This window comes from Bombus fervidus, chromosome 1 (genome assembly GCF_041682495.2).
Source record: "Bombus fervidus isolate BK054 chromosome 1, iyBomFerv1, whole genome shotgun sequence".
Taxonomy (NCBI): Eukaryota; Metazoa; Arthropoda; class Insecta; order Hymenoptera; family Apidae; genus Bombus; species Bombus fervidus.
Genome location: NC_091517.1, coordinates 14,797,469 through 14,814,175, shown reverse-complemented (window position 1 = coordinate 14,814,175; position 16,707 = coordinate 14,797,469). Strand labels below are relative to the sequence as shown.

Here is a 16,707-nt window from a genome sequence, read left to right as displayed (position 1 = left end):
TCTTCATTATTGTCTCTTCCTTCATATAGATCGTGCAATTTTATAAAGTTCAAAGGAAATCAAATGGGTTAATTCTGTTCCATGGGTTTTCCTCTTCCTTCTATTCTTTCTTCTTCGTTTTCTTTCTTATCTCGGTCGGTATAAAAGATGGTTCTTTATCATTTTTCTTGAGATTTGAAGTTGGCTGGTTGATTGATGGTGTTTGACTAGAGGGGAAAATAGAGAGAAGCTGCCTTTTCTCACTTTTTTATGTGACATGTGCGAGATTTAGTGATCGTTAAATGTTTGGTACGTAGTTTATGGTTTAGATCGAATAGAGGAAATGATTTCGTTTTACGAGAGAGAAATTTCGTTTCATACATTGTGAATATACATGTGTTTATTTTATCCTTAACTTTCCGTGCAGACTGTAAACAAAAGGAAAAATTTCTAATAATATTCAGTCTATCCATATGGAAAATGAATAAAGAGAAATTTAGAAAAATATATATAATCAAACAAAATCTCATTTTGTATATGTCAATGTAAACAAATAATAGAAATACAAAGAAAAATCTAATCTTTCTTCTTGCAAGATCTTAATCACGACTTATGATGAAATTTTTTTTTTTAATTATTTCCTCTCTTTGAAAATCTATCTACTTCTAGCTCGACAGTATGCGTGTATTTTATTTTTATTCTGCATCTTTGATTTCAACATTTCTTCCACACCTTTAACTTCAAATGGAGCAAGTCAGTTGAATATTTTATTTTCGTAGACGTCAAACGCAAAGACTCCTAAATATTTCACCGAGAGCAATAATAATTCATGAGAGGGTAGTTTCTTTCTATATTGGTGGATAACCTAGATTTTCTTTGAAAAAGTTTTTCAATGATTTCAGTGAGTAATATCCCAAGACACAACGAGTTCGCGTGCGTATATTGTATTACGATCACGGGAACGTAATCGCCGACGTGATTCTCGTTGTCGACAACGTCCACTGGTGGAATTTATTGCAGCCACCCTGTTACCCCACTTTCCCTCGAGAAACTCGGTGATTGTAAAATACTGCAACGAAAACGCGGCTTTCTTTGTCCCAGCCTGGATAAATAAATTTGAAAGTTGCGAATGCATCGGTGTGAAAAAACGTGATATTTTTTCTTGCCATCTCTAACGTGATAATGGGAAAGTTTTGACCCTGCTACAACAGTTCTACGGTGTAAATTATAGTCGTTATCATCGTTAAAAAATGTATTTCGACGCGAAATTTTCCTTTTTATAAATTCTATAGCTAAAATTAAAAAATATAATATAATTTGTTATCTGTATGTTGTTAAGTTTTTACATACATTTAAATATATGTATCTAAGTATCTTGAGAAGTTATTAGTCTTCTAAGAACTCGTTAAATTTGAGGAAAATGTAGATATGCGAAGTAAGATACCTTTTTCTTATCTCAATGCTTTATTTATCATTTATAAAATTCTATTAAAAGCTATCACATTCGACCCATAAAACTTTTGTCTTTGTGTTTATAAAATAAATCTCTGTGTTTATTAATAACATAAAAACATTTTATATTACCAAATAGCAAAGCTTATAACATTTTCTCGTATCGTTATGTTTTATTCATATTTGTATCGAATGTCTATTTTATAAAACCTACTAGAAACATTCGTAACTATATATGACGATTATTATATAATACTTTACGACTTCTATAATACTTTATGGTTATATTTACTTATAAAACTTTATGGTTATATTTACTTATAAAACTTTATGGTTCTTTGTTTCAGAAATTATTGTCATTCTTTCACCCCAAATCAACACGAGTGGACAAGTCGGACAACAACAATACGACCAACTCCACGACTAACAACATTCATAACAATATGCCGATACACGAACCTATCAATGCCACATCTCACAACGTATATCGTACGTACAATTACGCATTTGCATAAAATTGAAGTGATGCTATATCACTTAACCACAGGGTGCCTGCAAGGGAATAATAAACGATTCTCGAACGCTATTCTCTGTTGTTCTTGCGAATATCAAAATGATACTCTGTGTATTATATCGACAAAATCAACCGAGTGTGCACGTGAATATATGGGGTTACGTGATTTACGCGAATTAATGCCTTTTCTTTTTTCTTTTGAGAACCTTGACATCGTTTTTAATGACGTTTATATTCGTGCAGTTTTCAAGGAATATATTTTCACGTTCACTTTCAGGCACCCCAAATTGTAACAGTTATGAAAGGAAATTATATTCGAGGAAGAAAGCGATAAGAAACGATTAGATTGTATTCTAAGAAATTTCATTTGCCTATTATTACGAGCTGAAAGTGGCTTAAAAATTTTCATTTAATAAAAACTGTTCACGGTAGCGAACACAAAAGATAAAAGTTCGTATTTTACATTTTGCTCACTTATAATTTTGATTTCGATTTCGATAAGTAACTTGCACTAACTTCATCAGTAATTTTAAATTCAAGAAACATCGTCACGCTCTAGAATCACAAACGTTTCAATGGAATACTGACTTGTGCTAATCTGTTCGTAATATTAATTTATCCTAAAGAAATAAAACACGATAAGGGACGTAAATTATAAACAAAAATTTGTTAATATCAAAAATTACATTTGTTTCATATTTCATGCTATATCTTATATATTGTCATGATCTATATATTATTAAAAAAAAAAAAAAAAAAACAGCTGGGAGATTGCCAGTGACAGCTGCGGAAGCTCTCGAGTATTATGGTTCGAGGCTCACCGAGTTCGAGCGCGCCGAAATCGAAAAATACTCGGAGATTTGGTATCTGGGACTGTCAGCCACGAAAATCCGTGGCGAGGAAGGCGCAGCCCAAAATGGTGGATACGACGACGAAAATGGTAGTTACAACAAGGTCTTCCACGATCATATCTCGTACAGGTGAGTTTTTCCTTTTTGTTTTATTTATCTTTCGTCAGTGCCTCTTTCTCTAAGAAACTTTCATTTTAATAGCTTAACATTCGAATGAATGTTTTATTCGCGCCTCGATTTTACGGTTTCCTATTATCCACGCGTTTCGACCGCGGTTAAGAGCAATAAACGATTTAATAGGTTGCGCATTCTATTCGTCGATTAAACCGAGAAATAAAACGTAATTGTCGTGATTTTTATATTCCTAAAGCAACTTTTTAATCTTTCTCTCGTTTTATTCGCCTAATAAATGATGCTCTGGTTTTATCTATAATCGTTTCTCACGGAAAATTATTCTTCCGATTAATCAGATTACTCGAATTTTCCATCGTAGCTCGTTCACGTTGGATAGAAATTAAGGAAATAAATATTTGTGTAAATAAATCTTCCACTTAATCTTTGTGTACGTTCAAGGTTACACAATCAGCTTTATGTTATAAATTGCAAGATAATACTTCAAAGCGAAGAGAAAAGCTTAAGACGATGCAACTGAAACGGTAAATATCGCCTTCCAAGTCATGTTCGTAGCACGCAATCGAGTCCACGTTTCTTTTGTTCTGTTGTTACTTAAATCAGAAGTAGAGTATCGAGGAGCAATCATTCTACGCGAAACGAGATACGCTGCTTGAAAGAAACAAGCTTACAGGCTTCGATCATTTTGTAAGCAGAACAAACGCACGATCTATCGTGGGAACGTCCTATGAAAACTGAATCTACGATTCTTCGATCTAAAGTACGTTTCAATGTATTTCGTTATAACTTGGAAATTAGATATTTGCGACATTTACGAGTCGGTATTACACTCGTCATCAAAATAACTAGCTGCAACCCTTACAGAATATCTTTTATAAATTAACACGATTTACAGAAATCTCAATTTTGATAACTGTAGAAAAATCAGGCCTATAAGTTACGTCTTTTTTTATTTGATACGTCGGACATAACATGACAATATTTTAATGAAAAGAGCGACAGTTCTTGCAAATTGAAATCTCTATAACCGAAGGATTCTTTATATGCAATAATAAAAATTGTGATCGGTTACAAATCTTCAATTTAATAATAAAAGAACACATTAGAAAGTATGAATACATCGAAATATATAACTTCTAAGTTACGAGGATTAAGATCATTTTTAGTAATTTCAATAGTATTATTATCAGTATCTTGCTTAATGACAAACGACTCTTCGAAACTTTTCATGCTCTTCAAATTGAAATATAGAAAAGAACCTGCCTTGCGATATAATTTAAAAATCAGTTGCGATCATATAAATATAACCATAAATAGTACGACATGAAGATGCCAAACGCATAATAAGAAACAAAATCCAGAAAAATATTCCGAAGACCTTAAATTTATATTCTAAAAAAATGTTCGTAGCACTAAAAACCCGTCATTTTCTGTACAGATACGAGATATTGGAGGTGATCGGGAAAGGAAGCTTCGGACAAGTGATCAGAGCGTTGGATCACAAGACGGGACAGTACATCGCCATCAAGATCATCAGGTGAGCGAACGTCTTAACGATCCCTGATGTCTCTTCGATGAATCAGTTTATTTTACCATACAGATTTACGTTTACGATCATGGCTCGTTTTTATCGTTACTCATCTCCTCCGTTTCCTTTCACGCGTACCTATCCGGTTTTGTTCGATCCTAAAGAGACATATCATAGAACGTACATCTTTACAGGAACAAAAAGAGATTCCATCATCAGGCGCTCGTCGAAGTGGAGATCTTGGAACACCTCAGGAAGAAGGATTTGGAGGCGAACGCGTCGCACAATGTGATACACATGCTAGAATACTTCTACTTTAGGAACCATTTGTGCATCACTTTTGAGTTAATGAGGTACGAAGTATGCTTCGTCTTCGTTTTAGTTTTTCCTTTAATCTTTGCTCTCCTCTTTTGGGGAAACATGAGCTTGATAGCGTTCCAACAATAGAAGTGTACCGATGACTAAAGTGAAAAACTTGTACCAAAGAAATCACTCTGAAAGGTATATGAAAAGATACATATATAACATAGGGGAAAAAACAAGATTTTGTCCATATATTTTGGAAACAAATCTTTCGAATCTTTGAAAATACACCGTTATAACTGTGGAAAATTTCTTGTAGAAAATTACTCACAGAGATCGTGTTTCTTCTTACAGTTTGAATTTGTACGAGCTAATCAAAAAGAATAACTATAAGGGATTTAGCCTGAGCCTAATACGACGATTCGCCAACTCGTTAGTTAGCTGTCTGAGACTGCTGTATCGAGAGAAAATCATTCATTGCGATTTGAAACCCGTAAGTATACCATGTTTGATCTCAAATTACAATCTCATTTATAAAATTCAAAAGCTAAACTTCTCAACTATTGTAAAAATTGTGAACTTTCAGTTCTACAGTTTTTCTTTTTTTTTTTTTTTTTTCTTCTTCAAGAATTAAAACCTCGTTAGAGTTTACATATCTCCTTTGTCCCGATCAATTTTTCCACAAAATCAAAGGAAATATCTCTGTTCAGTTGATAAAGGTTCCAAGTTCTCGGTAGTTGACGCGTTAATGAGCGGACCGTGTTCAAAGTAAATAGTGATGTAAAGAGCAAAGAATGCAAGGGGTTAATGGGAGCGAGGTCTCTCCCTATGGTTAACGCCATTTTCTAATCCGTCGTTCTTGTTCGTTGCAGGAAAACGTGCTTCTGAAACAGCGGGGATGCAGCTCGATTAAGGTGATAGATTTCGGATCCTCGTGTTACAGTCACCAGCGTGTATATACATACCTTCAGTCCAGGTTTTATCGAAGTCCAGAAGTGATTCTGGGTCTCCCATATGGTACGCCGATCGATATGTGGAGTTTAGGCTGCATTTTGGCCGAACTTTACACCGGTTGCCCGTTATTCCCCGGCGAGGATGAGATCGAACAGCTTGCCTGCATCATGGAAGTTCTTGGCCTTCCGCCGGAACATATTATCGATCATGCGACTCGTCGCAGGCTTTTCTTCGGTGAGTAGAAACGCGAAGTTGGGATATTCTTATTGTGCGTACTATATCATTGAGAAGTTGATAAATTATAGTGGTAGAAAAGGGAAGGATCTTTTATTAAGGATATTGGGCAGGGGTGATACGTAATTGTATAGCTAAAATCGAAAGGATCGGTTTCAGATCCGAAGGGAAGTCCTCGATGCGTGACAAACAGTAAGGGCAAGAAAAGGTGGGCTGGTAGCAGGAATCTTGCCATAGCTCTCCGTTGCACTGACACACTTTTCGTTGACTTCGTTCGCAGATGCCTCGAGTAAGTTTCTTCTCATAATTTTTGATTACGTTCTTGCCGTCCTGAAAAAAAAGGAGAGAATCGCGAAAGATTATTTATCGTATGTTCGTTTTGGAGAAATTTTGATTGATATATGACTTATACAGTACGTTTTCATTATACGTAATTTATAATTTCTTCTCCAATATAAAATGGGGACATTTAACCGCTATCTCGCAGGTGATGCGATTACTCTAAACAGTTAATAAGAAAGCGAGAAAATATATTAAACGAGAAATTAAAAAACGGATCTCCAAATGAAATAAAGCATTTTATTGAACACAAAAGAACATTCGCGTTATTTATGAGATAACACTTGTAATACATTTGGCTCCCTTAAGACTAAAAATAACAAGTCCTATTCCAAAGAATCGACACGAAGTCATCTGGCTTGAAAGACACATAGAGCACGGTCATTAGCCCGTTCAAACATCATCATCGCGCTGCAGAGAAACATTTCTAACGAAAGTGTATTCCTCTTTTCCGACAGGTGGGATCCAAAGAAGCGCATGACCCCCGACGAGGCAATGCGTCACGAGTGGTTGAACTCTTCTTCCTTTCACGTCGGCTCCTCGACGTCGACGATAGCCACGTCGACGGTAAACGCGAACACGAATGCGAATGCGAACACAACGAGCATGGAAACCTCGTCGCAATCCGCCCACGCTCAGACGGTGAGCGTGACGGTAAGCGCGCCGAGGCAACGGGCGACCACCGTCGAGGATCCTCCGTACCCGATGTATCGTCTGTGCAAGGGACGTAAGTACGTGCAGAGGATCAGTACGACCGAAACCACCGACAACGCAGGTCTCGTAGTGAAAAGCAAGCTAAACGGAAGCGCGAGCAGCCACGCGCTCGCGAGTAGCACGCAGACCACTACCTCGAGGCACGCTTCGACCGGCGATATCGTCGCGAGTCTGGATCCAAATCTCGACGATTCCGGTACGTTTTTACCGCCGATATTGTGAAATCGGTTTTGCGCTACCCACTTCTAGATGCTTTCACGCGTACCGTGTTGCGATCGAACAACGCTCGCTCTCCGACATACACCGAGATGATATGCGAAAAAATTGTTTTATACACTAATTGTTGTAAGAAAATGACAGGCGTATGTTGGTCACTTTTTTTTGTTAGTTGAAACAAATAACAGGTTGGATAGCTGATTTGGTCACGACAATAAAAAGCAAGCCACGTACACATACACAAACGCACGGTCGTTCGTACGACCGGTTAAGACCAAAATAATCCACAGTTCATGAATTTATCAATTACGATGATGGCACTCTTGTGAAGATTCGATATCCGGTGTACTCGAAGAGTGAGAGAAAAGAAACCCTTGGGAATGATACATGACATCAAGGCACGTAGAATTGGCTGGCTGTGGATCTGGCCCCGGATCGTTATCGATGCCAAAAGACTAGTCTAGTGATTTCTCGCTAGTCTCTCGGCGTTGTATCGACGTGCATGAGGCCAAAACAATACGACGAGGCGCGCGCGCGCGATGCGAACAACGAGCAGCATGATTTTTAATTATAGTAGAAACGGAGAACGCGGTCGTTTCGGTTCGTTCAGTCACGACTGACAAAAAAAGGAATTAAAGAAAGAAAAATAGAGAAGAATAAATGAAATCTGATCCCAGCGGCCCCAACGTCACTCAGGTAATATCGTAAACGACGCGCGTGCACCGATATCTTAGAAGTCGATCGGAAGTAGAGTTTCGTTCCCTCACTCCCTATCCAAAACGTTCATCCCTTATCCTCCAAGTGTTTAGCGAGAATTTTGCTACTGTAGCCGAGACGATACGTGTTTCTTATTTTTATTTTTTTTATTTTTTTTCTCTATTTTGCAAACCGCGAGTCGAACAAGAGAGGATGATCGTTTGCCGTGTGCACACTTTTTCCAACGATAACGATCACATCGGCGCGTCGTTCATCGAGAGGGAGAGAGAGAGACTATCAACATGAACGACGCGCCTCTCATTCGCACAGTTGCCCCTGTGTTTAAAATGATGCATATAAAAAAACATATATATAATTCTATAGGCGCAAACGATCGTCGCGATTAGTAACATTGTAAGAAAAATTCGATTCGCAATCGACGAGCGCAAATTAATGTTATGGTTACTATATATAAATATATACATATGTATACTGTATGTATACGAAGAAATATGTATGAGGAACGCAGCGAGAAAAGGGTGAATGCGTTTTTAACAACGAGATTACCGCGCAACACGAAATTTTCTCATCGAGTATTATGCAGCATCGAATCGCGGTTAAAACGTGGAGAAAGAAGTTTAAAAGAAAAAAAGAAAGAAGATAAGTAGAACCTGAGTCGTCTGAAACCCCGTGACAACAGGGTCGTACCGATTAATAATGAAACGTCAAGGCAAACCTCGGTGAGAAAGGGAGAGAGTGCGTGTGAGAGAGAAAGAGAGAGAGAGAGAGAGAGAGAAAGAGGCGAAACTCCTGGAAATGAAACATGTGCCCCAGTTTCAACGAGGCCTGAGTAGTCTTATTGTGATATTAATCTACCACTGTCTTTTACGTAGATCTCTGATATTAAGAAGTAAATGATCGCTATAATTAATGATTATCTTTTTTCATTCTCTACTATCAATCATTATTTTCGTAATATTGATTTATCGCTCTCGCTATTATCGCAAGATTACATAATTACGATATTAACGAAGTTTATTCAATGAATAATAACACAGAAAGATAACATTATTATTATTATCATTATTATTATTAATTATTATTATTGTTATTACTATAAGGATTGTACAGACATAATTAAGCCTTCAAAACTCAACAATTCACAGCACGCATTCGCTTCTTCTTTAACTTTCATTCTTTCTTTTCGTACTTTGATTTTCCTACAATAGAAGGTATGTTTTAGAAAAGAGTCGCATGAAATTTCTTCACCACATTGTTCTTCGCATAATTTTTGATCACTGTTACTAGTATATTACTCGTTCCAAACGAGATATCATCATCATCATCATGTTCTTTTTCTGTTCTATTAACCGCCTCAACTTCTCACTATTTCTCATTGTATTTTCACTGTTAAGTTAGCCAATCTTTTTAGAAATCGCATCTCTTCGCTCATGGATCGACTATTAAAGATTAAGATCGAAGATTCGTGTTATCTTTTAGCGTAAATGCGAAGGATTTGAAGGGAAATAAACCTCTGTATCGTGTAATATACATTGCCTCGACACATACACATACACACACATAACATACACGCGCACGCGCGCGCGGGGAAGAGATGAAGAAACAGTGTTTCCGCTCGGTGTTCAAAAAATCACAATGAAAGTTCAACTAAACGAGGAAAAAGATATACTCGTAGTTACGATAAATATCATTAGCGTTATCCGTATACTTGTAATTGTTCGTTATTAGTAATCTTCGACACATATTTTGCCGAGCGTTATTTTTTGCGTTTCGACTGGTAATATAATTAGATAACAAAAATTGCTTCTTATAAGGATGTAAGCGTAAGTTGTCTTCGAGCATTTCGTCGCTGAGCCTCGAGAGGCTACGATGATTCCGACAGTCAAAGCCGTGTGTGAAAATATTAAAACGCATGTACAGGATGACAGGGAAAGAAACGGAAGAGAAACGGAGTATATTCGCGTAACAAAGACTGAAGTAATAAACTGCGTCGCTTCTTTTAGAATTTTATTTAAAGACATCAACTTCGATCATTTATAATTATAACAAGATACATTTTTATCGTATAACTACCTATCCACTTTTGTCGATTTTGTCGATTAAACAATCACAGCCTGTGTAATGCATTTTCCTTATCTTTCTCACGTTTTTCTCGCATCCTAAAGAGTGTAAGGAGGAAGATGCAACTTGACCCGCAGTACGGCGGCTGTGTTCCGTTTTTAAACTGCATGTTTCTTCTGACTTTTGCGTGTTTGGATATTATGATTTTAAAACTATGACTGATTCGTTCATATACCTCTAATTAACATTTTTAATTAAACGCATCTTTCTTCCTAAGCATTCGTTTGGTTTGTGACAAAATCTTGGACATGGCGTAATGGAAGACAACTTACATTATATGAAAGATAAATAGATATATTATGGAAGATGCTAAAGAGAAGAATGTAGGATAAGGTATTCGAAATATGTGTGGATATCTTTGTTCTCTTCTAATATAGAATAACTCTTAGGAAGAGTTGATCAAATCAGATTGATTCAAAGGTAGAAATCCTGGAACAGACTTGAATTATAAGTTTGTTATAGTAGTATATTAGGATACAATTGAAAGTTTTAAAGATCGTTCGGAAAAATTTAGAAAGATATTCAAATATTTTTTACATACCTTATCCTATAAGAACAAAAGATGAACTCGCGTTACTTAATAGCCGATATGTAAGATAGCGTTAATTTTTTAACACGTTTACCATGTGGAGAATATATTTTAAATATCTCGCGGGTTTGTAAATCTTCTAAAAATCGAATTGGTTGATTCAAAGTGCGTAACGAACGGTTCTAAATTCGCAGGCGTCACCGGAACGAGAAAAAGAGAGAGAGCTGCCCACAGAAGCACTTTGTTCGACTATAGTCAGAGCAGCGAGTCCAACATTTAACGACCGTAGTATCTAAGCCACATTTACACAGCACACATACGTTCAGACACACACACGGGACAAACACACAGACAGATTTATAGCAAAACAAGAAATATCAAATTGTGTATAATAACTAACATTAGAGAAAAGAAAAAAAATAACGCGTGTGCGTCCGTATGCATATGTGCGTGAGAACGAACGAAAAAAAAAAAAGAAAAAGAAAGAAAGAAAGCACAGAGATGCAAGAAAAGAAAAAGAAACAGGGAAGTTACGTGTTACGGAGAGAATGCGTCCAGCGAGAATGCGTTACATTATCGCATATACATATATACATATACAATTTTACGTGTTAAGTAACCCACGCGGAAGCGAAAAAAACGAGTTAAATATAGGATATCCATTTAGAAAATAAATAGAGAAGACCGTTCGAACAACGTAGCTCCAGTACATGGAGTCCTCTATTCCCCTTTACTCTTCCCCCTGGCACTGTTCGATCGTCTACAATTGCGTCGATTAAATCGTTTGTCAGATTTTCAATTCAGGAAAAAGAATATCTTTTTCGATGATAATCATCCTTCGAGTCTTCTACATGTTACAACGATGACATCCGATCGTCTATGTTCGATGAATTTATTTCAGCGAACATCGTTTATCGAGTGCGGTGAATGCATATACATGTCCGATGAATATAATTACACGGCATGACTGCCGCTATTTCACGCGCAAGAACATACGTTCAGTGTCCAATGTACGGTAGAAGCAAAAGAATTAAGTGCTTAAATAAACAGTTACCAATCAAAACATCATCCTTGTCGTATCGGTTTCTAAAATAAACGATTTAATCGAATAGCATTTGACGCGACAAATCTCCAAGTACGAAAAACATGAGATCGATTTGATAAGTATTTCTATCTTTCGACGTGTTTCTTCGTTCTTACAGAGTCGTTCACGTCGATTGTACAGTCCCTGAGTTTTTAGTTGTGTTCACTATATTGTATACAGTGGGATCAAATTACATGCGTTAGAATCGACTAATCTATGTAAAAACTGATCGTCTCACGTTGAAGACATGCGCGCTTGTACGCGTATCACGTGAGGCGAGATATGCCTAAAAAGCGTAAACAAAAGTAAACAAAAAATATTAAAATATACTTCCTTTAGAGATAAAAAGAAGTAAGAAGATAAATAAGAAAATGAAAAAAAAAAAGAAAGGAAAGAAGAAAAGGAAGATATAAGACAAAGGGGTGTTTGAGCTTGAATAATCAATCGATGTATTCTCTAAAATAGAATTTCTTACGTCAAATTCGATTGGATTGAGAAAGAATCATCTTGTCATTCAGGTTTCTGATAGCCGGAATGACGTGGACATACAAGGCAGTCGCTTTCTAGTCCGAAAATGTGTTACAAGAAAAAAAAAAAGGTGGGGGGGATGGTCTAAAAAGGTCTAAACTCTTACTAGAGAATAAAAAGGGAAGACTCTCTTTCAGGCTTCAGCGTGGAATGCTCTTAGCGTATGTCTGTTAGGATCAGCGTGTAACTAATTATCGAGTTAACGACGTGATTAGATCTATCGAATTCAATTAGATAGTTACTGTGTGCATATATGGCGAGATCATCGCCATCGCCGCGACCGTCCCTTTTCCCCCTCCCTTTCTGGACGTTCAATTAATTCGTGAAATTTATCGTTGTGACGATTTATTGTTCTTACTCAGTGTATCCCAATAGGACAATCATTAATAACAAATTTTGTGTTAGTGTCAAATTCTCGTAGTTAAGCGTGTATGGAACTTCAGATAGCAAGTTTATTGTTCTCTTTTTCATCGAAATCTGTACCATTGTTCTTGAGGATTCTGTGCGCTGTTGCCGATCGAAAGAGAGACTACAACGGGATTTGTAAATTTCCTCCACATTGCGCCGTACGTTTCCGTCATTGTCGAGTTCTCTTTATATGATTAGATTTCATGTGGTTATAACATAGAACATATTCCTCGAAGTAAAAGCATGTACAAAATGTAATAATAAATATATCTTTGGTAACGAGACACAGATTTTTCGCATGTTTGAAACAAAGATTGATATAGCGTAAATTCCAATCGTGATCTTCTTTAGGCGATGTATTAGCGTATGTTACTTTTCGGTTGTTGTACCAGTTAAACGTATATACATAAATATATGTGCGAGAATTCTGATTCGACGTGTAACGAGATGAACTTTGCAAAATAAGAAAGAAAAACGAAATATAATATCGGGAGGGGGAAAGGATATTCACAGAGAATAGATGAAATATAAGAGGAAATGAGAGGAAGAGAGAGAATGAGAGTGAGAGAGCAGGAATTGATAACGATGATTTGTAACAATTGTAACTCGACATTGAACAGCAGGAAAGATCTTGTTATACCGTGCAAGTGTGAGTTCGTCAATTTCTGCCCAACTTAATTATAGTAAACGAAGAGAAGAATTGCTAATAAAAAAAAAAAAAATGATTATGATAATGACATTAGTATATGTAACGATACAATACTGAAGCATCATCATCTTTTGTATCATTTGTTCGTTTGTTTTTATCTTACTGCGTTTGTCTTTCATTATTAATGCAATACCAAGATGACTCGGTTTCGACACGATATCTTGTGTGTAAATATATACTAATAAAAAATACAAACACAAACCTGTGTTATTTTTATTATCCCATTATCAAAAAATTTGTAAAGTGCAGGGTAATAATTGTACTCGTCTAATTTATTCGGATATAGGTTGAATGAATGTTTAAGTGGTTTATTTGATGCACTAGCTTAAATACATAATTTATATAATGAGAAAAAGGAACATATGTGTATATATATATATACACACTATTAAGCATAATAAGTACAAATCATTTATCTGTATTCGGATTATAATGTAGCTCCATGTTAATGTTGGAAAATTGACTCAAAGCAGTATAAATATAGATGATAGAGAATACGATTAGTTCGAATTTTACAAAAGAAAATAAAAAAGAATGAGTACAAAATCATTTTAAAGAAAATTACATTTTACAGAAATTTTCGACAGAAGGCACAGGATGCAATGTTTTACATACATATACATATGATATAGTTAACATTATTACATAGAATTAACATTTTTTGCAAAACGCGTATATTTTGATACGTGTCTCATATTGTGTTCTTTTAGGATATGCATTCTACACACACAAATTTCTACTAAAGAATTACTAAATAATTTAAGTAACTGTTGAAGAACATTGCATGCACAAGAATAGACATAGATATTTATGTTCGCCAATTTGCATTTGATTATTTGAAATTTGGAAGTATAACTTAATATCCTCTTGTCCCAATGCTACCTTCTCCGTTCTCCTTTTTGTGTTTTTCGTTTCTCCTTCTTCTCTTCCCTTAACTGTTTCTGTTTCTCTCTAAATAAGAGCAGCATATTTATTAATAATAACATATTATAGTTTTATATAAAAAGGGCTATTTATTGAAAACATACCGATCTTCTTTGTCTTTCTCTTTCTTTCTCTGACTCTCCAACTTAGCTTTTTCCCTCTTTTCTCTCTCCTGTTGTATTATAGCAGCTGTATTTGTATTCTTTTCGATTCCACAGTCTCCACCACTTGCACCTTCATCTTCTCCATCTCCTTCGCTGTTCTCTTCTTCTGACATTTGACTGTACTGCGCAAGAATAGCTTCTCTTATTCTCCTCTCCTCTTCTGTGTAACTTCTCTGTGTCGTAGTTGGAAGAGACTGAGATTCCAACATTCTTGCTAATCTGACATCCACATCTTCTACTGGTACTTTTGGAGCACTAACTTCTTCAACAGGTAGACACTCAGCCCAAGCTTTTAAGATTTCAGTCACAAGTTTGCTAATGTTATCATCCTAAAACATAAACAAGATATAGAAATATTTCTACCTTACAAATGTAGAGTATTACTTGTGTAACGTCACTTAATTGCTCATTGCATATCATCGAATTATTAGGATGTTAAAGAATATAGCGAATATCTCAATCATATAATCCAAGTAATCATGCATGGAAAAAAAATGCACAGTGTGTCGAATTCGACGGAACACATTTACGAATTAACAAGGGAGAAAATAATAATAATCCTGTTGTTATTTTTGACCGGCTAATACACAGCTACGAACAGCAAGCATATTCTAACCTCACAATCCGTGTGCTCCTCACCGTTATGCCCGCGAGTATGACTTCAAGGGCTTCGGTCTTCTCATCCTCCGTCTCATCACCTTCTAAAATTCCTTTGATATATGATCCAAATACACCTTCATCAGTATTTAGAGCTTGTAACTTTTTGCTGAGCCAAGTATCGAAAGAATTCGTTGCGACCGCCATGTTCGGCTGTTTCACTTTTCTAAGTCTTTCAGTTGGCAACACGGCTAAACCAGTTCAAAGCGTTTCTAACAGAAATAAGTAGGAATATCGCTAATATATATGGATAACATTCTGCCAAAAAATGGACATTAGGAATAAAGGCTTTTTGTGGTCAACGTTGCACTATCATCGAATCTCGTCTCCGATACTCTACTGTTAATAAAAAAAATAAGCACACAATTTCGTTTATTTTTATAATGAATGTAATAATAGTACAAACAAGTTACTTTTTTTATTCTAAGCAATCTAAACAATTCCAAACCTTCTCGATTTTAAAAAGGAAGGGATTTAATATCCGTGAACGAAATGTGGAACAAGTGACAAGATCCATTTGATCCAAAAAATTTTTCTTCTGAGAAAATTTTCTATTTTTAATTACTGAACTTTCCGAAAGCTATGTATGTAGATCCTTTTCCTTCAATATACGATGCTATTACTGCCACATTTTTTAGCAGCAACAATCTTCGTAGTTAACCTGAAATTTTCTTGAATACAGTACCCTATCTTCCAGATCCAGATCATTGTGCTGAATTCCCCTGCCAGATTTCACGGGTTTTAATGTAGCTGTATTCTGCGATCGTTGTACTATTTTGCAAAATATTTTTGTGCTAGGTATAGTCCTATTGGGATATTTTGCGTCGTATAAACATTGCACTCTCGTGCCATTGCAGCCTGCTGCACTGTAACAAAAGTGCATGTCCGAGAGTTCTCCACATGCAATTTCCAATTCCAAATCCATTTCATAATAAATATCGCAATATAAATGATAAATGACGTATAGTACTGCTACATTGCATGCAACACTCATTACGCGCAATGCACACAAGTAACAGTCTTCTAACTTAATATTTTCAGTTCTCTGAAAGCTTCTTGTCGATTGTTGAAATGATTCTGTTCTTCCAAAACTGTTCTGCATATTGGGAATGAAAGCCTAACAAAGAAAAACGTTCTGATATTGTGTACATATGTATGTGCATATGTGTATATTATTTGTTTGCATATACATATGTATATATAGATGTAACAAAAATTATCTACTTATCACTCGAACTATTTATTCGAAAATGAAAGAAAAGATCGTTACTCTACATTTTCAACTTATTTCTTCGTGTAAATTAATCCAGTTTCAGGCTGTACAATCCTGTGTCTCCAGAACGCAGAAATTACTAAAACTAAACTTTCATATTTTCGGATCGTTGACATTTCGAGAGATAACGTAACTTTCAACTTTATGGCACAACACGATCCTTTTCTCTAGTTGACATTTGTCCTCGAAATGACATTTTTATCGTCAAAATGAACACGGAATTATCTTCGTTTTTTGAAGCTGTCTCCTTTCTTTCTTGTATTTGTTGTCACGTGTTCCACTCCACTTGGTGCCAAAGCTTCCTTATATTCTCCAATATGAGCCACCTTTTCTGATTATCTGCAAAGTATTCGTTTGTCCTAGTCTTATTTTCTGCT

The 16,707-nt window shown here is 35.9% G+C and overlaps 3 protein-coding genes across 5 annotated transcripts in view; 1 reads left to right on the top strand and 2 right to left on the bottom strand.

Moving 5' to 3' along the window:
- Nucleotides 1-13,513, top strand: part of LOC139987329 (uncharacterized) — a 266,252-nt gene extending 252,739 nt beyond the window's left edge. For 2 of the 3 annotated variants that reach the window (XM_072003471.1, XM_072003461.1), the window contains 9 exons: nucleotides 1,779-1,920; nucleotides 2,709-2,925; nucleotides 4,367-4,465; nucleotides 4,651-4,809; nucleotides 5,114-5,252; nucleotides 5,632-5,947; nucleotides 6,107-6,236; nucleotides 6,745-7,196; nucleotides 10,778-13,513. In XM_072003471.1, the coding sequence (XP_071859572.1) occupies nucleotides 1,779-1,920; nucleotides 2,709-2,925; nucleotides 4,367-4,465; nucleotides 4,651-4,809; nucleotides 5,114-5,252; nucleotides 5,632-5,947; nucleotides 6,107-6,236; nucleotides 6,745-7,196; nucleotides 10,778-10,863 (1,740 nt within the window). In that variant the 3' untranslated portion in view covers nucleotides 10,864-13,513. Of the gene's footprint in view, nucleotides 1-1,778; nucleotides 1,921-2,708; nucleotides 2,926-4,366; nucleotides 4,466-4,650; nucleotides 4,810-5,113; nucleotides 5,253-5,631; nucleotides 5,948-6,106; nucleotides 6,237-6,744 lie in introns of all 3 variants that reach the window. The other variant, XM_072003481.1, reaches the window with a different exon arrangement.
- A 402-nt stretch (nucleotides 13,514-13,915) lies between these two features.
- LOC139987484 (coiled-coil domain-containing protein 43) lies at nucleotides 13,916-15,209 on the bottom strand. The gene is made up of 3 exons (XM_072003786.2): nucleotides 15,040-15,209; nucleotides 14,341-14,729; nucleotides 13,916-14,263 (listed from the first exon to the last, which is right to left on the bottom strand). The coding sequence occupies exons 1-3, from the start codon at nucleotides 15,202-15,204 to the stop codon at nucleotides 14,191-14,193; spliced, it is 627 nt and encodes a 208-aa protein (XP_071859887.1). The 5' UTR covers nucleotides 15,205-15,209; the 3' UTR covers nucleotides 13,916-14,190.
- LOC141445801 (uncharacterized) lies at nucleotides 15,173-16,159 on the bottom strand. The gene is made up of 2 exons (XM_074111845.1): nucleotides 15,719-16,159; nucleotides 15,173-15,396 (listed from the first exon to the last, which is right to left on the bottom strand). Exons 1-2 carry the CDS (start codon nucleotides 16,157-16,159, stop codon nucleotides 15,394-15,396), a joined length of 444 nt encoding a protein of 147 aa, XP_073967946.1. The 3' UTR covers nucleotides 15,173-15,393.
- Between the last annotated feature and the right edge of the window lie 548 nt (nucleotides 16,160-16,707).